The 24,213-nt window shown below is 39.8% G+C and overlaps 1 protein-coding gene across 2 annotated transcripts; it reads right to left on the reverse strand.

The window, feature by feature from the left end:
- Positions 1–23,772, reverse strand: LOC110987863 (uncharacterized). 2 transcript variants are annotated; one of them, XM_087130158.1, is made up of 5 exons: positions 23,284–23,772; positions 17,577–17,719; positions 11,418–11,593; positions 8,871–9,438; positions 1–2,906 (listed from the first exon to the last, which is right to left on the reverse strand). In XM_087130158.1, exons 2-5 carry the CDS (start codon positions 17,716–17,718, stop codon positions 2,350–2,352), a joined length of 1,443 nt encoding a protein of 480 aa, XP_086986284.1. In that variant the 5' UTR covers position 17,719; positions 23,284–23,772; the 3' UTR covers positions 1–2,349. The 2 variants fall into 2 exon arrangements, with proteins under 2 accessions (XP_086986284.1, XP_022106679.2); XM_022250987.2 differs by having other exon boundaries at positions 17,577–17,724.
- Positions 23,773–24,213: the final 441 nt, after the last annotated feature.

Below are 24,213 nucleotides of genomic sequence, written 5' to 3' on the forward strand. Positions count from 1 at the left end.
GATGAAGGGGACCATACACATCCGTGAAAAGACAGTATGAAATTTGGTGACGATGAACTACTGGTTTGGAATAAGTAGCCTTTTGCTTGTCGACTTTATTTTATGCAGGAAAAATTAACACCATTTTCAACCTCACAAGTTTTACACTACATGTAGTTCCAAACTCTTCTATTGCACAATCAATGATTTGCAACACGCTAGACCGTTTATTGTTGTTTTCAAAACTACAGAAACAATTCACTGACGATATAAAGCGTTTAGTTGTATGTATAAGGATTTACTGCGGAACACGTCTATTGCCAAATTTTACCTTAATTACTGTCTTAAAATTGTTACGGGATGGGCAAATTTAACCCTTCAATGTAGAAGATCGAGAGAGAAAAAAATCAACGTAATGGAAAAGGATTCAATCATTTCAGGCAGTGGCCTGCCAGGCACTGACATGACGAATTAGATGATTAAGCGACGTCATCACTTTTAGGACAAGCAGGCGGGTATATTCTCTGGGGAGACGCGCTATCGGCTGCGCCCGCACGTCCCTGCCCCAATCGGAATACATGACCACCGTGGGCGTTTGCATGAAAGGGCCGATGACGCTCGTGAGATCAGTGAGTTAAACTGGGAACGCAGCTCGTGTTTTAAATCTTTGACTGTATATTGCACAGGCGGCGATGGGTGTGGGAGATGGGACCATCCCAAACCAGTGGCGGGAGGCACAGGCAAGTTGCACCCCCAAACATGTTTCCATTTTTAATTGAAAGCGTTGGCATTTTAGAAATGGAACCACTACCTTTTTTCTAGGGGAGTACGATTCTTTTACATTTGAAAAGTTTGGACAGTTTTTTTTAATCAATATTCCCCCTTAACACAAGACCTGGGACACGCTATTTTCCCCAGCCCATGTCAGATGGGGGACTAATAGCTGTTTGTGGTTAGCCAGTGATGGGGTGGCTACAACACTCTGCTCCAGTGTTAGACCAGATTATCATGCACACACAAACTCGATTTACACTGTTAATTATGTTTAATTGTCGCCCTGGAAAACTTTTTCCCCTTCTTCATGGTGGAGACGGGAGTTTGTTTCTGTAAACAATTTTTTTCTTTTTTGATCCTTAAAAGAATCTGCACTCTAAAGAATGGCTGTAGTACCATTTTTAAAAATGCTATATAGTACTTTCGATTCCCCAAAAGGAAATTGGTAGCATGTCCCCGCTGGATACGCCACTGCCGTGAGTACCGCGGCAAGAAATTTATTCTACTAAGATGCTATACAATTTAAAGTGCACATCGTACGCCATTTCTTTTCAGGTACAGAAACTTCTAATCGTCTATTGTGCCGTTGTCATCGTAAATGCTGCTGATTATATTTTTTACTTTATTTCTAAATTTTCAAAGGTGGACATTTCGACCACAAACCCTCAAAACACTAATGTTTGCAACTTTCAAGCAGCAAAGGCACTAATATATATGTGGTTTCAATTACATGATTGAATGGTTACAGTCTTTTACAAGTATAATTGTTTATATATGAAGGTGTTATTAGAGTGACAGACACTTTAAAAGCTGTACGCCTTGTAAGTGCGGTGACATTATTATTACTATTGTTTTTATTATACGTGCTATTTCTTTATGATTTTGTCTTCTATTTGTCAGTCTCTGTTCTTCAATATAAGCAGTAATATGTTTAATCAAGGTACTTTATTAGCAAAATCAGACCGGAAAAGGAATGTAAAAGTCAGTGCTGCAGGGGAACATAAACGAGCTGTAGGATTTTTAGGTGAAAATGTAAACGGACTGCGTCCGCTGGAAACAAGCAACTCCTAGAAAATAGGTTTAAGAAGATGCGTGAAAAAGTACAGTTTAACAGAATGATAAGGCGGACTTCTGGCAACCGTAGTGCAATTTCTACATGGAATAATATATAACACAACTAACTACCTCATAGTGTTCAATGTAGAATAACAAGATGCTAGAATCTCAACTTATTCAGTATTCATAACGTTAATCCATTATGTACAAACAAGTTTATAATTATAATAAGCACACTACACATCCTCCAATAACCTTTTTTAAACTTTTCTATGTTACTTTAACAAGATGAAAGATGCAGGTCTATATTACATATAGACACATGACTTTGCAATTACTTGAAACTTTAAAAAATGTACCAAGAGTAAAAGAAAAAAGGGGCAAAACAACACAATCAATATACTGAGTGAAGTCTGACAAAGACAACAACAACAAGTGGTAGTTTAAAACTGACCCAAAAATCGAATATGTTGGAATAGATGACTCAACGGTTTGGCCATCCCATGTTGCTGACCCATTACTTGAAATGCTACTGAGTCCTCAGCGTATGTGGTTATACCCTATGGCTGCTGCATGTTGTCTGGCCCTCAACCGTAAACTCTCAATACTGGAGTTGCAGTGCACAGTCCCTTCCTGAACGTTATCCGTAGCAGAACTGGCGGCTGAAGCAGCTGCCGCTGCCGCAGCAGTGGCAGCCGCTGGCGGCAATGGGGGAAGCTGGGGTGGTGGTGACCCTATGCCAGGTAAAAACCTCATGCGATTCCAGTTACAGTTAGGTGGGAGGGATACGGAGGGCAGGAACCCAGACAGAAGCCCAGATGGGTGGTCCATCCGGAGAAAAGGCCCTGGCTGGACAGCTATCGGCGGCCGGAACATACCACTGTGGAGGCCACCGTGCCCGACCGGTCCTGCCTGACGCTGCATGAGGTAAAGAAGGTCCAAGGGGATGGGTTGGAGGTGACCGACTATAGGATGCTGATGGGGGGTCCCAGATCGGCATGCAACCTCCATCAACTGGTGAGGGAGGCCGTTTGATGGCCCCGCTCCAGTCCTCAGAGCTGCACCCCGGAGGGAATCCATAAGCCAGTTGCCCTCGCCTGCACATAAGAAAACATAATAGAATACAGTATCTTTCCATAAAAAGTTATGAACTTTGCGTCGACGAAAGCAGTTAAAAGAAGGCATTTATTTCCTGTTATCTTTCTGTTTCTGAGGAAATCTACAAGCTGTTTTACCCCAGGTATGTAAAACTTGGAAACATTTTCCTTGTATTGCCAAAAAAATCTTTGCATGTATTAGTATTTGGAGAAAAATCGCATAAAAATGATCCATTTTTTAAAAAATTACTCAACAGGAAAGCACTTTACTGAAAAACACTAGTCGCGAAACAGGCTAGCTCTTGTGATTCGATTTGTGTGCAAAGGGACAATTTTGTTTTAAAGGCTAACAAGATATTTTCGTTTAATTCAATAATCTTCCACTGGCACAAAAAGAGCTAACTTTACACGGGTATGCCCAGGGGAGGAAATAAGGTATCAACCTGCTTAACTTTCCGAAACAATCCTTTCCGTTAATAAAGTCCGGCGCAAACAGCCGATATATCGCTTCGAATTTCAGCGCTCCCGGAAAGTTACCGCCATCATAATTATCGATAGTTCTCGCTCTCTTCGATCTTCTTCCCGCGCATTCTTTCTTTTTTCAACCTGTTTAAAAGTTTCCTCGGGTAAAAATTTGCATCAGTTTCAGCGTCAAAACCCGATTTGACAGATACAAGTATCGACTGACGGCTGAAACCGTACCCCAACGGTCGGAGTTGCGAAACGCTGCAGCACACTCATTGGAAATCAATAGAATGCTCTCGTACAAATACACTCCCACTCGAAACGCGAGCGCTCGCTCTGCACCCGCGGGGAAGAAAGGTGGTGGGGGAGAAAATAACAGCTCCGCAGATTCTGGTTCGCACGCACGCGCTCAAGCCGGTCAGTTATGCTGCGGCCGTCCCCGTGGGAATCCAAACAGAAAGTCGGTTTAGCAAGCGCGGAGAGGATTGATTCGAGAGTGAGTGACTTCCACCGTTTCTTTTACCGAATTATTTCATCAGTTCGGAACTCGATTCGAGCCTGGTCGATAGGCAAGTAGAAACACAAAAGAAGATGGCGTTCGAAATGCCTGTTTCCTTTTTCGTTTTGCCTTTTACTCCTGTACGGTGGATGCACACACATTGACCAATCAAGAGTAGCGGTATTGCGCTCGGAGTATTTCAGGTCTAAAAAGCGTTTCTAAAAAAGTAGATAGGAGAAAGATGCTAATTAAAACATGTCAAGGTTTTTGTAAATATTTGTTTCTCTCCATTGCTAGAATTTATTATGCCAACATTGTGTTTCAAATGCGAAGACATCATATTCCACTTTTGCAACAAAGGCAGCAACAAAGTTTGTATTTCAAAGTGGCTTTTTAAATGTTATGTTTATGAGGATTTTGGAAGTGCTTTAGTCATGACACTTTTGAACTACTTGTCAAATTGTCTGGAAGCCGAGACATTTCCCTTCAAGCTCCAGGATTTATACTTGCTTTATAACGTTATAATCATACACAATACGCTAGGGGGGTCTCCATTTTCCGGATATCTTCCTCTGGCATGAATGTAGTGCTGGTAACTAAGAAGCTTTTTAAATTCTAACGCTCTCGGCAAAGAAAGATTCGTGACTTGCCCAGAGCGACAGCCGTGGGCCTCATAATGAAATCACTTACAGGGACCAAGCAGCAGAACAAGTTCAGAAAAAAAGCCCCTGGGCCCCGAGTTTTGCCGCTTTTCCACGCTTTTCTCGAAACTCCTTGATTTCTCCCCCAATTTATCTCTACACCAGCCGAAGAACGAAATCATGGCCAGATCTCAGAAGAAACCATAAGGGAGAGAAGTAATTTTCCAATTAGGAAAGCCTTAATGTGATGAGTCGGGCACGGCATGGCTGGCAAAGCTCTGGCCAAGCTCGAATAAGATGGAGATATCCAGCGATCCGAAGGTTTGGAGAGGACCGCTTCAATGAGCTCATTTCACGCTGCTGTTCTCCTACGTCCCAAGTTCCCGAGGCCTGAATCTCGTATTACGATCAGACTCGTGCACGTCGTGCGGGCAACACAAGAAAACAAGCTGTGAATTAGGAATCAACATGGCAGGAAGTAAAGGTCTTGTATTTGACTGACAACTGATATAGCGGCACGATATAACATGAACCTCACGTTCTTTAAAGGATGGTATTAAAAGGAACTTTTCTCATTCCCTTTGCATTTCTACTGCACATAGGCCTACGTAATATTGGAAGATAAACGTGCATGCGATAACGTCTTACAGGTGCTTACTTCATTCATTCATGCCACAGCGTTTAAGTTTGCAAGATGTCAATACTTTCGTACGCAGTTACTCAAAGGAAAAATGTTGTTCTTTTGATATATGGGAATGGGCACTCTATGGAAAGGTCATTAGTCTGTGGGCTTTTCTCTCATAAACATGAACGACGGATCGTTTTTTTCATCGCAAGAGTTCGAGGCATCCATCTCTCAACGCCAACAGAATCACATGGAATCTGACGGTGCTCCGACCCTTTCAACAGGAACTGCAAGGAAAAACCAGCGCCTGAATTATTCTCTTTTTAATTTCTAATTCGCCCATTGTGAAAAACAAAAATAAGAAAGATGAGAATAAAGGAAAAAACGAAAATTGTGAATTCGTGATTGCGGGAGATTTGCCCTGAGTTATTCCGTCGATTAGTCTCGAAGATAACAGCGTTTCTGCCGACTTGTTATTCTCCTTTAGCTGGGAGTCAACTGGGGACAAAGCAAGGGCAAAATAACCTGGGGCGGTACATACAAATTGTACTGGAAAGAATTTCCTGGCTCCGAGGTAAAACAGCTCGGGAAACAAAATTGTTTTCCCATTCCTCTATAGTTCTCCTTTGATCTTAGGTATAATCAATGATTGCCTCCACACTTATTTGAATGAATACCTCCGACAGCTCGGCGATTATACGCTAGCTTACACCTCAAAAACCCCCGGAGATAACTATCAATGCCGCTTTATCCGGACCCATCACAGCAAATTTAACATCAACATCAGACGTGGAGAAAGACATTACCCCTCCGTCATCACCCTCTGCTCGAGAGAGACTTTTCACTTGTGTCAATTCTTTGCTGTAACAAAAACAAAATTCACATGCACACGAAATATTTCTATCAGACCGGTTCCCTTCCAGAAACCTACCAGTAATAATTGGGCATCAGAAGCACTATGAAATTGCTTTGGCTGTTATTGTTAGTCTTTATTAAAGATAACTTATGGACGCCTCGATGGGTTTCTGAGAGGCCGTATTGTGTTTCACAACTTCCGAAGAAACAGCCTAAGGGATGATTCCTGACCTTGGATATATTTAAGTAATCCACAACGCATTATTTTCATGGAGTATTAGTTGTGTACGCGTTGTACAACAAGCAAAAGAGCTGTAGCTGTAGAGACATGTGGATTCAAGGAGATCCTTTTAACCACAATTTATGTAAACCAAGTTTTTCCGTCTTAAGGCAAAGCAGATCTTCTTGATCCAGTCCGATCCAGTTTTACAGTTTGTCATAATTTACTCGAACCTTTATTTTCCAAGTTTCATACTCATTTTTTTTTGAGAAGATTAGCCTAGATGTGAGAAGACTAGTAGGTATCGTGATGGACTGGACACAGAGAGCTGTATTTTTATATATAGCTTATGACTGGACAGAAGTTTCACGACATCACACGGGTTTTGACTTTTTTAGGGGAAGCTGTGCTTGGCCGGCCTTAAATGTGCGTTTATTCCCATTCATAAATACTGTTTAGCTAGAGTGTCAAGAGAAGTCATTGTACAATAAATTTCCAAGGATTTGTTCAAGAATTGTACTTTCATTTGCCCTAACACCCCTGTCCCATATTATGGTATATTCCTCGTGCAAGGAGTCCAGGAGAATCTCCTTATTTGGACTTGGCGCGCGCATGGCGAGTTGGGCGTGCCTCAGTTTATACCGACTCTTGACCAATAGGGATGGATTACACTGTCTCGTATCCAGGTGCCAGAGCGTTGCGTTTTTACGCAGCGGGCATTATCAAACGTTAATACACGGTCACGTTGCGCGTTACTTGAATAGGGTAACTGTCTGAGGTATTTATGAATTTATTTTAAAATATTATTTATCGATGATATTAATTGAGCTTTGTCTCAGGAATGTTAATTTTATACCAGGTTTTGCCCTCACACAGATGTGCATTCCGAGAGTTGTGAGCTTTCTCATAGGGGAAGGACAGCGTTAGAGATCACTGCGCACCTTGTATATCCACAACAAATTATGTTATGAAGTATTTTAGATACACTGTATTCCAAAATATTGGAAGCCCCTCTGATGGGATTCAAACGAACAACCTCCTGCTTATTAGTTTACTCGTTTCAACTGCTTGACCACTAGGTTTACCGGGATCGGGTATAGCTGGCTCAAATCTAATGTAGCAACGAGTACCTAAGTAATTCCCGCCAGAGAAAGCTTGCCAATTTTTCGCAATTCTTAGACCACACCGAGAATAAAACAGTACGTACGTTGTTGTAAGGACAAAACCTGGTACAAATATTATTATCGGTTGACAAGTCGGGTTGTATGATTTCATAACATAATGTTATAATTTTAGCTCAAAGAATGCATTCAGTAAGGACGTAGAAACGGGGTTTATTTCATAAATTACGTTGACTCTGTGGTTTCGTTGAAATCGTTTTTCAATTTCATTCCGACGATATTTTGCTATTTACTCTTTGAAGTAACCTTGTGCGACTGAATGTTGAACATTCAGGATAAACTTTAGAAGTTTGAGTAATTTAAGTACAGCCAATATCGGGAGGGGCATCTTTTCGGATAAATTTTGCATTATTGGAAAGGGTCTACAGGAAAAGGTTTTGTATGTTTCTGACAAAAAGCGAGAAGGAAAATTGAAAATGTCAAACAACAAAGAAGTTTGAATAATTAGGGTAATATAGACCTATATAAGACAGTGTCCACTCATTCGTAGCAGTTATTTTTCAGCATTGCAAAGTAATGGTTACCTGTATGATTCAACACACAAGGTTATAGGAATACATGCACTTCCTTCTACATTCCCTTACAAGGTTGCATGTGGTGAAGACGTAAATTGCCTTTAACACAGTAATTCAACATGACTCCATGCTCTTGTGGGCGTCGATTGCCTCTCAGAGGTGAGGGATGAAAATGTGGGTAGGTATAAGACAGTAAACTTGTTTAGGGCCTCGGTGGGGAAATAAAGTAAGCCTTTAATAGTGAGGGGACACATCTCCCACTAACTTATTGACCTTCGTTCTTTCTCTATTTGAATTCAAAACCTCGTGGCAAGTTATAATTAATGAAAGCCTCATCAGCTATTTCAAGCCATACTTTTACCATCTTAATGTGATGGCATCAAGATCTTGCAAACGTTGCAGCCGTCACCGAATTACAGATTTCCCTTTAGATTTTGGCAGAAAATTTGCTTTCCCAATACAACACTACTCTTATTGACACTGAAATTCTGGTGATTTTTATGCCTAGTTAAGTCGAGGTACAGATTTCACTCATACGCTTAGGCTGTAAGTTTTCTATGTGATGTTTTGTCTTGATTGATTTCCTTTGTTTCCTTTGTTTATTTTTTTTCTGGGAGCTTGGGTTTCGAAACAAAATGGTATGAGCAAGTTCGGTAAAGTTTCTGTAAATCTCGCTTGTTTGGTTTTTTTTCTGATATGTAGGCTTACATTAGAAGTTGTTGAGAAAGGACAGTGGGTATGGTTCAACTTAAGCCACCGCTTAATTTCTACAAATTAATTTTGGAAACAACGATGTAGTTAGATACACAGCTATCAGATGTATATCTTAAAAAAGTAATTTATATGTTCAAATATTTTTTGTGTGTAATTTCACAGGGTGCGGGACCGCACACAGATAGACTTTTATTATTTTCAAATGCAACGAGATTCAGCTGTATGGAATCTTTAAAGAAACTGACTTACTGGATTCACTGAGGCTTCTTACAGGTGAAACCGTGGTACTGTCGTCTAAGGCTGGTTCAGTGTTACTCTCCTCCTCCTTGTTGTGTACTTGTTCGATCTTTAAATTGATGGACTGGACATCGCTCCTGGTCTCCCTGCTATCTTCCGTATGTTCTTTGTCTTCATCCGCTGCAGTGTTCTCCTCATTATCGTCATCATTGTCGTCATCAGTTTCACCTTTCTCAGAATCTTCATCTCCACTCACCGCCAATTCTTCATGAGAACAGATGGTTTCGCCAGGAGTACTACCCTCCACGTATTGAATTCGCTCCGTGGAGCTTGAGGATGGGTAGTTTTCCATTCCACCATCGACGGCGGAGGCATGCGAGCGTGCGGGATTGATGGTACCGCCCGATGCGTCGTCGGGTCCCTTGCTCTCAGCCTCAGCTGTGGTGGTCGTGGCACCCTCTGGCTTTGTACCTTCTTTGGTCTCTCCTTTGCTTTCAACATCTACGTTCTTGTTGTCATCACATGATGACTTGCAACGCTGCTGCTTACGGAACTTTGCCCGACGGTTTTTGAACCAGACCTGACATTTGTGAAGTTCAAAAAAATTTGAAACCTTTGAATTTCCCAGTTTAAGTGCATCTTGATTTCTTAGTTTCTGCCTTGTTTCTTAAATGCAAGCAGAGTAATGTTCCTCTGCATGCATGAAAAGATATGTATCTATACATTTTAGTCCTAGTCCCTCAAAATGCTGTCATTTTAATGTCTTGAATGTGCTTGTGACTGTTGCCTATTTGACTTTTTGGATAGGGTCTGTTTGATAATACCTGCAAATTGTCAGCGTTTTCACGAAGAGGCGAATTTCATGAAAAATGGTCTCTCTGTAGATTTTTATTTTTTTTTGTGAAAACAATCAAATAGTGCAACATCCACAAGACGGTGAAAGTAAGATATAAGAAAAATCATCAGAAATCCGTAAAATGAAAATGGCAAATTTAATCTATAACATTTATCAATGTGCCTTTTCTCAAACGTAAGATTCGATTTAAAAAGGCTGCTTTTCCAAAAAGCGTTCTTAATTACAAGAATTAGTGTTGAAATATCGGAAACCCTTCTTTAAAAGATGATTCAAAACCCTTAGGAAATTTTAAAATTTGGTGCATTCAGAAACATTGAATTTATATTCTATTTGTTCTTCATTGAAGGACCTGCGAAGTTCACAAGCATGAACGCTCCTTCTTAGACTAGCAACTTTACTCTTAGCAGTCCTATTGACGAACATGTGTTACGCTGCCTGATAAACTGATAAACTGACCGATAAACCTCACAATGGTTTTAACCAGATTCTATTGCAGAAAGAAATTTACAAGGTGATGCGGTAGTCGTATAATAAAATACTGATCCAAACCAAAACTGAGTTTCACCGACATCGCATTTCAGCACCTGATACTAAAGATCTCTTTTTAAATGCACATAAAAAAGTGTTTTGAGGGACAAATTGTATGTTGTGACATTACTCATAATTTTGCTAATTTCTTTTCTAAGAAACTACTTCGTATCTCCCAATAAAATCTACAGAATACCACTGAAGATAAGTACGTTTTATGTAATTAAAGCTTATTTCGTATATTAGTTTTTTGTGTGTTTGTTTGTTGATTTGTTTGTTTGTCTGTCTGTCTGTCTGTCTGTCTGTCTGTCTGTCTGTCTGTCTGTCTGTCTGTCTGTCTGTCTGTCTGTCTGTTTTGTTTGTTTGTCGGTTGGTTGGTTGGTTGGTTGGTTGGTTGGTTGGTTGGTTGGTTGGTTGGTTGGTTGGTTGGTTGGTTGGTTGGTTGGTTGGTTGGTTGGTTTTTTCGGGGGTTTTTTTGCCCTTTGAAAACTGATGATAATTATCTAACAATTGGTGGAAACCATGCGTACAAAATTTGTTCAACAGACCCAATGCCCAATAACAAATTAGTCACAGGTTATCCTGACATTAAAGCTCCTGATTAAGTACGTACTGTGAATGTTTCATTTGATTCTGGCATTGTTCATGATGTTTGTATGCAATTGAAGCTGTTTTTTGTTGTTTTGAATTAGTTACAACGAATGCACAAAAGGTTTACTCGAGCCTATCCCAGTGATGCAAGGCTTTTGACCTCCGAGGACGCGTCAAATCATAACCTCGACATATTTGAAAGATATTGCCTCAACTTTAAACATTTTTTTCGGGCAGATGCTTTGTATGGTAAATTTCAGTCTGCCTATGAAACTGCCCTTTTTAGAGTACATAAAGATGTTGCGTATGTCTCCGATAAACAACGTGCACTTATACTATTTCTGTTTGATTTATCTGCTGCTTTTGACTCCAGCTTTTGCTTTTGAATTTGGGGGAAAGTTTCGAGATTTATTGTAAAACGCTATATTGAGAAGAAATCATTATTATTCCTTTGGACGAGTCGTGTTTAAAAAGATGTGGTTAACATGTATTCTAACCTGTTTTGTGTGTGTGTGTGTGAAAAGAGAGGCAGGGAGAGGGGGAGGGAAAGGGAGAGAGAAAAGAATCAGATTTTGAATTCACACCTGTATTCTCGCCTCAGGCAAGTTGGTGCACATCGCAAGTCTCTCTCTCATCACTACATCCGGGTAATGTGTCTTAGCAAATGTTTTCTCCAGCGCGGCTAACTGTTGGTTGGTGAACGCAGTGCGGCTGCGCCGTTGCTTTCTGTGGGTACCATATCGGGCTTCCAATATAAAATCTGAAAGAAAACAATAACTGGGCAAATTACTTAAAAGAGGTGATATCCGATGCTATATTTCGAGATACAGAAATGTATTCACATCCTTTTGGCGATGTTTAATAAGTACGTCTGCCTTGCGAAGTTACCGGTACCCTATAACAGCTAAGGTCCCGTTAAACTTGCAATGAGAAGCACCGCAGATAACCAAGTAGAGTAATATGCTATGATACCCATTAACAGTAAAAGCATAAACTATGTCGAATGGTTATCTCCTGTGTGACAAAAATTCTCTCCAAAAAACATATGCTCCTTGTCCCAACAGTTTACAAGGGCTATTTCGCAACCTTGAGCAAACGTCGAAGGCACTACTGAGGATTTTAAACGCAGTCTCTACACGTGTTTTTGACTTATTCAATTCCATCCAATTTTCAATTAAATATCACATTTGTTTCCATTCTTCCATCAAAATACAAATCGCCATAGTAAGGAAGAGCTAAAAAACCTACCTTTAATTAAAAATGGAAATAACAAGCACATATGCACAACAATTGTTAATAAAGGGATATTAAAAAGGAGTATTGGGCTGTTTGGGTAAGCAGAGGCTTGCCAAGAACGAACACTAGAAACGAGAGGGCAAACACAAAGGATTGAAAGATTACACTAAAGAAAAGATTGATGTATCAGAAAACAATGATAGACTAGGACAAAATAATAACACCTATAATTGTAATATAAGTTAAAGAAAGAAACCAAATGAGGCAACAAAAACCTACAAAAAGAGAACAGAAACGGAGGGACTATACTTGTGGCAAAATGAAGATACATAAAAATATTGGGATAATATAAAAGTCTACAAGTGCGATGTATTATATATTTTTGAAAAGTGAGGTTTTTTTTTAAAGTTCGTTTTGGCAAAATAGTCTGATCCCCTGAAGTTGACGATTCAGTTGATGTTAATGGTGATGATACTGCGATTTGACAATGTTGAAGCTGTGGTTTGGTCATAGCTAAGACCTACATTCAAGTAAAAGAGACCGAGTTCTCTTTGGAGCATAGCTGTACAAATAGTATTGATAAGATATGGCTGTGCATCTCGTTATCAACAAGTTTGAAGAAATTTATCTAGCAAAAACTTTGGAAAAATATATCTCATGAAAGCGAACTTCGAAAACTTATACTTCACTTTTTAACATGTATACTTCATGGCACTGGTGGGCTTATGAATTTTTCGAAAAAAAAACCTTGAAAAAACAAAATTTGAAAAATCTGCAAAAAACGAACCTGGGAAATGTATCTTAGAAAGAAACTTGAAAAAAAATTGCCCTACGCAAAAGAAATTAAAAATGTACCTTGCATGACAATTTGTTTTCCTTAAAATAAACAATGGTTCTGAAAAACAGACTCGTAAATTTCATGCAGTAGTGGGTATTTATTGAATGGGAATCTACGTTCCATAGTACAGGGACAAGGGCATCTCTTGTACGTCGTTCTAAGAAGCTTTATTAGAGGCAGAGTGAAACAAATTCTCCCCTCCTTGAGCTAACTTGCACGTACGAGTAATATCTCTACTACCACTTATGAATCATAACCGGTGTTCAATACGAGCAAAGAGTGATCTCTGGGATGGGAAAAGTTACAGACTTGAACGGCTATTTGAAGGTAACGAATAAAGAATGCAGTTTGATGGCACTAGCACGAGCCTAAACAATATTGCAATGAATAAAGTGATGTAAGACGAGGGCATTGTAGTAGAGAAGGGTTCGTAGAGATACTGGGGGAATCTTAAGCTTAGACATGACCCCAAAGTTGCAAGAAATGATTTCGTAATGAAAGAAATTTGATCTAAATTTCGATGAAAGATTCAGAAATTCAGTAAGCAAGACCCACGCCAGCGATAGGTTTAACACTTTTTTCAATAGGAGAATGGTTGAGGTTCGGGGTATGGTTGTTTTTGCTGAATATGAGGTTTGAATTTGAGTGGATGGTTAGCTGGGAATAAGGAAAAGACCCTAGAGACCTACGCTCTGCATCAGTCGCGCCCATCAGAGAAACAGAATCAATGCAAGACCTAACAATTTTATAGAAAAGTAAGGAGTTAAGTCTGTTAATGAAGTACTGTCACCGGTTTGAAGCCAGCGACTTTGATATCGAGAGGAATAGATCATGCAACAAGGAGGAGATTGGGCATATGGGTACGAAGTTCAAGCAAGAAGTTCAAGAGGTCAAAGCAACTTTAGCCACAATAGCGCACATGCCGCTAAACTGTGGCTGCTTCCGGTCTTTATTTCTGTCTCATTGCAAAGATTTCAATGATGTTAGTTAGAGTGACGAAGAGGAGGAGGCATTGAGATACAAAAACTTTTTAAAAAAAAGGAAAGTCGGAGTGAGGAATCTTATTAGCGAAGAAGGATCCAACGCTTGTGGATCACATTGTCAAAAGAATTAGAGATGATAATTATATCAGGCTGAGAAAAAGTATTTTGCCTCAGTCGTCAGGAAATGATGTCCCCTCCGGCTTTCCTGAAATGGCATTGATCATAGCCAGCAATATTTTGGTTTCGTTTCTATTTTTAGGAATTTTGTCCAAGATTGCGGTATCCACCCGCCTTTGTCAACAGATGAAAATATCTTTGAGCATAAATGACAGGTTTGCTTGTGTAATCTTGACCGATGTACTCATGTAACGTGTGACTGATGTAACCTTGACTGACTGATAATCTTGGCTTCCCTGTCCTGCTCCTTTTAAAATCAATTTTGCGGTAGAAAGGTGATCCAGGTTGACATACTTTTCCGGGACAGATTCAGTACCAATGCAGTAGGCCTATCGAACCAGCAAGTAATAACTTTTACTTGTGCCACTCTACTCATCATTGAAGTGATTTCTATTCAGATTATTATCACAGCAAGACCAATGCCTTTACATTAAAAGCTTGGATTGCTTTCTGCGTATCACGAATGAAGGCTTTTAGTGTGCTTTTATCATTGTTATAATGGTTTTTCTTACTATTCTGTGTTTCTCTTTAAATTTAAACTGAAAATGCTATTATCACATGTTGAATATGTTCATCCACATTAACTTGAAACACGACATTTGATATTTTGCAGAGAGGCCTTTTACAATAACAAGAACCAAATGAAATTGCAAATTATTTTTCCACTGACTGCATGCGTCTGACTGCAACAAATTGGATACATCCCAATCCAGGAGCTGCACTTTTATAACTTATTCCTGGATCACAAAACAGCCGCTTAAACGTTTGCCTCGGGCTTGAGATGCTCTATCTTGCCGAGATCGATCCAGCGCGCGGCGGGTCCCCGTGGCCAGAATTTGATTTGTAGGTGGATGATCAATTTGACACCTGGTTTTCGCAGGTCTTTCTTTCAAAGATTCAGTCTTTTGAGGAACCAATTCTTTTGCTTTTTACACATCACTCAATTTGAATTTGGGATATACATAATTTGCGACAAAAAGCTGAAAGACCACCGACTAATTGACGTGGCTGCTTAGTTAACATGTGCAGTTCATCAATAGACCAGTTTACAAATAAATTCAAATTTATGCACGCATGCGCATACCAGACTGCACTAGCAATTTCCGTGAACATTGCGGAAAATTGAAAATGAACAGGGGAACATATTTCAGTCACTTTCTTTCAGGCTATGCAGATTTTTCACTTTTTTTCTTCAGGAAAAACCCTCTCAAATTATCAGAGTTGTTACCTTCTGTAAGAGGGATTTTGGGAGTACAAAGTAATAAGCTTCAAACATTTCTTTCCAAGCACATGAGGTGGACAAAAATGTAGTAGAACTCCATTCTGCATGAGCTCAAGAGTAAACAGATGTGTGATATGCGAGGATCCATGTACAATTAATTTTCGTGCAACCTGAATCACGGACAAGTGAGATTTTTCCAAATTTCGGCTTCAACTCCGTTCGTCGATCCGACTGGTTTCGACTCACTGATTCTAAGAAGCTTCAAGCTCGGTAAAAAGTCACATGTCACATTTTGTTGACATTGGTAGCGCCTTCGTTTTCTTGTAACTTGTGAACTTTGGAAGACTGGTATACGGTTGAGAAAGGGTCGTTCTTATATTGTACAGGGTACACTGTCTCCAAATGACAGCCAAGTTGTAAAGGTCAACATCGAAATAGAGTCCCATTTCGCTCACTTGTACAAGCCGGCCAGTCGGTACATTACAAATAGTGTACAGTAGAGAGGAACCAGACTCAACTGTAACTTAGTTTCATCATCCTGTCCGTTCCGATGATAACAGGATTGAAATCACATGTGTTACATAAAACGTGAACAAGGCAGCCGAGTGGGTGATTCCTCACAATACATTTTCATGATTTGCAGCAACACTCGGTTGATCATTTGCATCGTCCAACAGTTAAATCTCGAATGCACTCTGTTTCAACAACCGAATGATCACTGGTGGCCACAATGACACTGCACGCACGTCCTTTGAATTCGACCGGGCTACCCGTGGTATCTCTTCCTTCTTCCACTCAAGATACAACACAATAGTCTCCATCTAACCACTCTCCCGTCTTTTCTACCCCTTGTGCTCCGCAATCTTGTGCTTGGATGACAAACGTAACGTCATGAACAATACTCTTATGGCATAAAATAAATAAAGTTCGTATCTAATTTTTGGTTTTTAATATACTAGGGATCGGTTTAAGCCACGATCGGGTGGGCCGTGCATCGTGCACGGCCGCCGTTCGCACCGGCGCCGGTTTTAACTAATTTCCCCCTCCTTTTGACAGTACTTTGTCACAAAAAGAAGATATAGTTTAATTGGTTTGACGGGATTTTTAATATAATTATAATAATAAAACAGAGATTAGAGACTGAAATTGGAAAATAAAAGAGACCGGGGGCCAATGTCTGACATGGCGTTGTTTATCCTGAGAGCCGACCAATTATCCTGCTTTCAATATTACAACCATTATAAAGACAAAAGCACAGTAGAGTGGTTTGATTGCAAGCTCGATGGCTACTTGGTGAGCGATTTAATTTTGATGATCTTGAAACCGGCACCTTGAAAAGAAATGAAAAGCTGATCTGAACAGGAACAGCAATGAATTAAAATCAATAATGTATTATTTTTCCAATGTAGCAGTCTTCATTATTTCTGCTTTGATTCGACAGACAATAAATTCAAGCTAGAGGTTTTTTTTGTCGCTGTTAAGGTCGGTGTTTGAGATTATGTTGTGGAAAAAGGCAAACCCGAAGATCGAAACATAAAAAAGCTTCATTCGACGAATTAATATAATATTCTCTTCTGGCCTCTTCCTTGCCAAGAGACCTCAATCCCGGTGTGGAACGTTTTGAATGTGCGCTACAATGGCTTACTAACTCACAATGGCTAGCAAAAAGACAGGTTGTCACACTTTCCTTCTTTTCAATAATTTCAGTGATGCATTATTAAGTCACAAATAATTATTTTTACTCACATTTAATGTTGTTCTCAGTTAAACTGTCTGCTGATTTTAAAACCACTCAAACGTATATATATATCCCCACCTCCCGGGATTTAAGCCCATGAGTTCCACTTTAACCCACAGGATTTGTACAGTTTCCCGGGGTGGACCCTATCGCGCTGTTTTCCCTTATGATGTTCGAAGTCTACGATTTGAATGCGTGTATACATGTGATATGGGATTAGTTTACCGTGGAGATCCATAACTTGTGTCTATGCATGAAAGTGTGTACGTTGTTTCAAAAACTCCTTTTGCCCATCCCTTTTACATTAAGATTTTTCTTATACATTCGGCTACCTATGTACATTTAGTAAGTTGCATTGTTTGAAACGGCTGCCATTTTGTTGATTTTTTTCATCAATATTGTCGTTTCTTCGTCGGGTTGATATCAATGTGAACATGAAACAAGTATCATGGTAAGCTCAGCTGAATTGATGTAGTGAACATGGCCATGTTAACAAACATGCAGCGGTTAGAATGAACACATGCTTAAAACGAGAAAAAAAGTAAATACCGGCCAGTCGTTCTGCTAAGGTCAGGGCAGGCACGGAGGGTGGATGATTTGGGTACATCTGCTGTGCGTGTTGGTGTAGATAGTACATAGCCCCCATCGTGCCTAGACTAGCAGGGCTGTAAGATCCCCCGTTGGGTTGCATCCTGTACTACATTAAATGGGAAAGAAACGTAAATGTGAATTATCAGCAGTTTGGTCTTCTCTTGCTGCAATATTAAGGCCGGGGTCATAATTCAGTCTCGTTATCTCGTTTCCACGAACTGCGTTTTGGTCATCCCCTGTTTCGTCGTTTTCATATGTGTTACGTCGGTATCGACGGTGTGCACGCTTTATAAACTTGGGACAAAAGTCGATCGGCCGTGGATCGTTTTTGTTTGCGGTTTCGGGAAGCGGAAGGGTCGGATTAAAAAAATAGCGTTTCATACGCACACGTGAAATGGATGACATAAATGAATGCTGGCTTAATTAATTAACAAAGTGTGTTATACAATTTTTACTTCTGACTCTTTTTGTACAAATTGTCGTGCCATCTCTCCCTGTATACAATATTACCGCTTCACTTTTTTTTCAATGGTAGTGTTTATCAAATGATAAACAATACATTTGCGTCATGGTAAATGCATATTAAAATTTCCAAGGCTGCAGCAAATTTGGCCAAAATTATGTACAACTAACAATTAAAATTTGCCTTCTAAATGTTGTCCTATTCACAGTCTGTTGGCCGTATAAGTAACTTTTAGACCAGAGGTGGGTCAGTAAATTAAAAACAGACGAACGGGAAGTATACCCTTTGGGGATCTAACACACAATTCATGAATTCTTGATCAAGTGTCTTAGATAGACTGATACACTTGTACATCTCAGGTAGCCCTTATTTTTAGTTTATAAAGTGAATGATTAAAATTGAATTAGGAACGGATTGTTTCAGTGCGTGGGATTTCGATTATTATTCTGATGCAGAAACTCGATATGCCTCTAAATTAATTTTTGCCAGTGACTCCAAAAAATTGATGATATATACAAGTTACAACAACGATGTGCCCAAGCGCTTCAGCAAAGTCACTTTGATCATACAAATTACAAGAATTTTACCTCTCACGCCACTAAGGCCATTGTTCTCCAGATATTTGGCAAAGAAGCAAAACCACCTTTGTGAGGGTTGCTCAAACAGAAGTCGAAATTAGTTTAAGTCACACCACACAATACGAAGCGCAGCCTAGAGTATAATCACTAAACAAAAAAGTAATCATAAATTCGGAGCTCGGGGAGAAATTGTATTTATGTTTCCCACCAAATCTTGTGCACCATTGAAAGTTATTTGCCAAATTATTGCTTTGTGCTGGAAATACTGAACGACACGGCAAGACTGTTTCAATTTTGCGATCCGTACGGCCGCTATTTCACCTCCACCTCTCTGAAAGGCCACGCTGATACTATACGCCGGTTTGTCCAATCATTTTCAAAATCAAAGAGATATGTAATTCAATTCTGCATCCCCGCTGATTGGAATATGAAATTTAACTCTGGCGGCTGCGAAGATAGTTTCCAAATCCAAGTCCGAATGAATCAGCCACGCAGTTTTACTAAGCGGCAACGATATAAATCGAATCTTACCGAGCAGTCAGGAGAAAAAAAGAAACATTACTGAGAGATGTCTGGACATTATATTCGGACCGACGGAGAAGTAATCAAGGAAATTAAAGGCAGAAGTACATGGAAAAGCTTCCCTTTGAGTTTTTGTTCAGGCACGAAGTAGTTTGTAGAGGCGGGAAAGAAAACTCATTGGATAGCAAGATTTTGGCTTGGTTGCAATATTCAACTGTATTGAGGAGTGTGGAACTTGCGACTGGCTAACCTCGTCGCACCATGGGCTAAGTTTGAAAAATAGAAGGCCTCCTATTTCTTTCAACTCATTGACTCCCAGTAAACATGTATGAGTTCATTTGTTTTACCGTTGTAATTTAACAAAAACGGTACATCTGTATTCCAGAGAGTGGAGATTTCAAAAACAGTACGGTGTTTGTCTCGCTAAAAATAGCTGTTTTAGTAATTAACCTTAGTGAAGAGCTCAGTTAAACGTACGATAACATTCACATAAGCATTGCTCGTTTCAGAATACATCAGGCATGCTGCGAAAGAAAATTTAAATTTACTACGAATAAACTAGCAACCACTGTCAGCCCTCGGAGTCCAAATATACGTGTCCAGTATGTCATCATGAGAATCAGGGGACCTTTAACATCAATTAGATTCGTGTGTTTCAACACAAGGTAGGCCTACATTATAACCCAACATGACACTAAGGTTTATACTAATGATTGCACATTGCAAGTAATGTTCGTGCCGACCACCATAACCCTTCAAATTACGACCAGTGAATATCTTCTTTTTTCCCACCCGTTTTTTCGTCTTCCTTTATTTCACAATCCCCCACCTTTTGTATATAGGACCGCAGAAGTCAAGGCCTTTGACTACTGATTAATAGGTCCAGTGGACTCTAGAAGAGTCCCCAATAATCCGTCGGATGTACTGAGACGGCAGAATCCATCCACCTCTACAAGAAGATGATTCTATGAGTCATTGGACGCGAATAAGACACGTCCGTGCTGTAGCGTTTCTTCAACGCGCCACGCGCACACTCTTCCATCAGAATAGAAAACAGACAGCGGGTAAATTGTGATTAAACCGCAACCGATCGGCAACTCGACCAGCACTACCCCCACGAACCGTGCTTCGGTCACGTATACTCGGGCCAAGCAATTTCGCTCTTTCCTTTCGGACTCCCCAAGCACAAACGTGCAGAATTCTACAAGTTGTTTTGGCTTTCATAAGGACAGATATCGGATTTAAAGATGTGTGTTTATGTAAAAGGAAATCCTAAATAGTTAAAAGAAAAATTCTCCATTGCTTTGGCACATAGTCAGCCAGTTGAGTCTGAAAAGTGCATATATCAAAACATTTTCTTTTGAGCTGTGTTTGACAAATATTTCAAGACGGGCATGAAAGTTTTCAACCCCTTTGTATTTCTGAAGGACAAGTCCATCAAATTAAGCTACGACAAATTAACAACTTAACCTAGCAATCGTGTTGTTTGCTTGTATAGTTATTGAATTTTGTTTCAATGCCGCACAAATTTTATCCCACTAAGATGAGCTAAACTGGAGAGTTAAGTTCCATTATTTGCATACCGCCAAGTGTAGTTGTAAATTTCAAGAATAACTCTGGAGAAGTAGCAGACCTCTATTTTTTGTATACTTATGTAAATTGTAAACCCAGGAAAAAGCTTAGAAACCAAGGTCTAGGTTATTATATTTTATAAGATTTAAAAACGGGGGGGTAAAATTTTATTTTAAAAATGGATCCGTTATTTTTCCTTTTTTTTTTGTTTCCGGCCAACCAGTTATAATTTTGATTAAATATTAAATTGAAATGTGGATGCCACTCCTTGGCCTATTCTTATTTGGACAGTAAACATCCAAGCTAAAAATAGCACAAGTTAAAGAGTTCGAACACTTAATCAGTTATATGAAAATTGTAAAGATGTAAAATTCAGATCTGGGGTACTCTGTTTTGAAAATCTAGATGCAGAGATATTTAGTATGACGTTTTGAAAAAGCTGGCCAAAAGTTTCTTTGGACGCAAGTGCTGAAGATTATGGCAGACGAGCCACTTCGATATTTTTTTTGTACATTTCCCCTTGTCCACCATCGCAAATTACTTGTGAAATTTTTGATACACCTGAAATTGGTTGTATGGATCAAACATTAAAAACCTAATACCCATAGTATAAAGATTCTTAAAAACCACCACACTGACACTTAAACATATCATTTTCTAAAATCCTTTATTTCTTTAACTCATGATGACAACATAATCTATTAAAATGACTCAACAAAATAATCTACCAATATATCCAGCCAGTCCAGAAATAAGACCCCAGCCCATTTCCACCGACACTGACGTTGTGAACGGCTGATTGCAAGGTAAGCCGGCTCCCTGCAAGGAGTCAACGCTGCCCATCAAATCAAGCGCGGTCTGCTCGCTGCGCTCTCCCTGGAGTAGCCAGTTAAAAACGGCTCTTTGCTCGGCTGGTGACTGAGTACACCGCACTTGTGTACATTGTCATCAATCAGCTCGGGTGTTATTCAGCCTGGGTGTTATTGGGAACTCGTCGGAGAATAGGCAGGTTCTGTTTCGAGACTGCGGGAGTAAGGACTGTGGGAGTTGGGAAAAGGTAGATCGTCTCGAGAAAGAGACGGGGAAAGCGGGCGGTGGCATCGTAATACAACGCTGTGTTAAGGACATAGTGAAAAAATTCTCTTCTCCTTCAGCTAACTCGTGCATAAGATATATATTTCTTACATACAACCCCAAACACCAGTAGACGAGTTATCTCAGTTGAGGATTTGTTTTACAATGTCCCTAATAAAGCTCCAAACTGACAGAAAATCTGAACTGTGGAAATGAATCAGCGATACGCTGTGAACTATAATGCTTGTCATGTTAATGCACGCCTAAAGCTCAAGTAAAAGTTCGCAATAGAGAAATCTATCTGGCCTCACATTAACGTCTTCGGGTCGAATAAAAGATGCAATTGCAATGAACTTTTAGTTCAGTTTACATTTTGCTACCGGATTTGCTGATAATGATGTTATTTGTGTCAATGATTGTCATAGTCTGGAGGCCTATGGCGTACAAAGTTAACATTTAATCCGCGTATACAAATATTTCTATTCATACAGATATCTCTATTCCTAATCTCTATTCCGGTCCCGCACACTGGGCAACGGAGAGGTCATTGTAACGTCACGTACAAAGTTTCACTGAGCCTCAAGATACTAGACTTTTAAACATAAAACGTCGAGGGCGACCTGCTGACCTCAGAAGCGGGAACTTAATCGAGATATCTCTATCGCAAAATAGAGATATCTGTATTAGAAATAGAGATATCTTTTTAGGAATAGAGATATCTCTATTAATAATAGAAATATCTCTATTCCGGGAATAAAATTTAACTTGGCACGTCTAGAAATAAAGATATCTGTACACCCGGATTAAATGTTAACTTGACACACCAAAGAATTCCGTTGTGCACAGATCATTATTCAGTGCTGACGTTTTGTTGTAACTGTCAATTACTTATAGAAAGCTGTCCCTTTAAAAAAAGGAAAATTGTACCAGGTATACCGGTAAAGACTATACTTAAACACCAATGTGAAGCATAATATTAACAGCAACTCGCAAAAAGAACTTGAAACGAGGAATGCTGCTCGAAGTAGTAGCGGGAAAGATCTGAAGCAATGCACACCAAATCGCGTAAATCATGGAGCGGCTTTTTTTTTCTTTTTTTTTTTTGTTTGACCATCATTTGTTAATCATTTCCACCAATTAAAGAGCTTCAGAAAAGAATATGGGACTAGAGAATGAAAGTTAGATGTAATTCCTAACCATATTGCATGTATGGGTTTTTCTTTGGCAAAATTTGAGCCCATACTAGATAGAGAACAAATTCCCTAATTAAAAACTGAAAAACTCTCGATAAAAAACTGGCAAATTATTGAATGAAATCTATCGTGAGTAGATATCAACTTGAATGAATGAGATCGAACATTTACGTGCAGCAATCTTTTTCACTTTGTATAAAAAAATTATTCTGCACATCATCGTACAGAAATGTCGACGTATCACTGTCACTTAAACATCTTACCCGTTTTTGTGAGGAATCCACCACCGGGGATCAAAATCGAGTCGATGCAGAATTTGATTTATTTCCAAGAGCGATGTCCCACTTTTCCTACACGCCAAGATCTCGTCCGTGTAAAATATCTGTTCACTGGTCTAGTGACAGACAGAGTAACAGCTTCTAAACAGGTCGAATTTAATGTGAGTCTAGGAAAATGCTGCCTTCTGCCGTGATCCCAAGTGTTTGGAAACTTTTTTATGAAAACACTGATATGCCTCCCAGGAAATCAAACTTGATCAGATATGAACAGCACTGGCAGTAGCTTGGTTTCTGTTCGCAGTAGCAAGGCAGGTACATATGTAACAATAGGAATCTCACTCCCCTTACTTGCTTACGTGACAGATACGGTTAAGAGAACCTCTAAACCCCAGCCCAGGTTATAATGGACATATTTCCTACATCGCTGCTTCTCATCTTTCGATGACGAACAGTGGCCCCAAGAAAGGCTCTGTGCACGGCTTGACGGCAAAGCTGAGGAAACCCCGCCCACACGTGGCCGTTTTGTTAGCCCGGCGTCGGGCCTTTCACAGCCACAGCGCCCGCAACCATCTCAGACTGTACAAGTTGATTGCGCACGCTCCTTGGGCCCAGCTAAATGTGCGAGGCTGTTGAGGATCCCTTGTAGCGGTCAACCATCATTACTAACCGTATCTCACATTCAAGGGTAATAGCTGCCGTGTCATATTTGCATCACGTATTGTAACTGAAGCCAACACTTTCAAAATGACCAGAATAACCCATTGGAAATCAGTTGGAATCATCGCCGTGGAATCTGCGTTCACAAGATCTTACGCAATTTCAGTGTGTTTTTGCACAGATGACCCGGATAACTGAAAATAAGAATAAATGTAATTTTTTTTTCGTTTTCATTTGCAAAGACTGTGACTTTATACA

This window comes from Acanthaster planci, linkage group LG19 (genome assembly GCF_054643075.1).
Source record: "Acanthaster planci isolate LZ-2023a linkage group LG19, COTS_SCS, whole genome shotgun sequence".
In the NCBI taxonomy this organism is placed as follows: domain Eukaryota; kingdom Metazoa; phylum Echinodermata; class Asteroidea; order Valvatida; family Acanthasteridae; genus Acanthaster; species Acanthaster planci.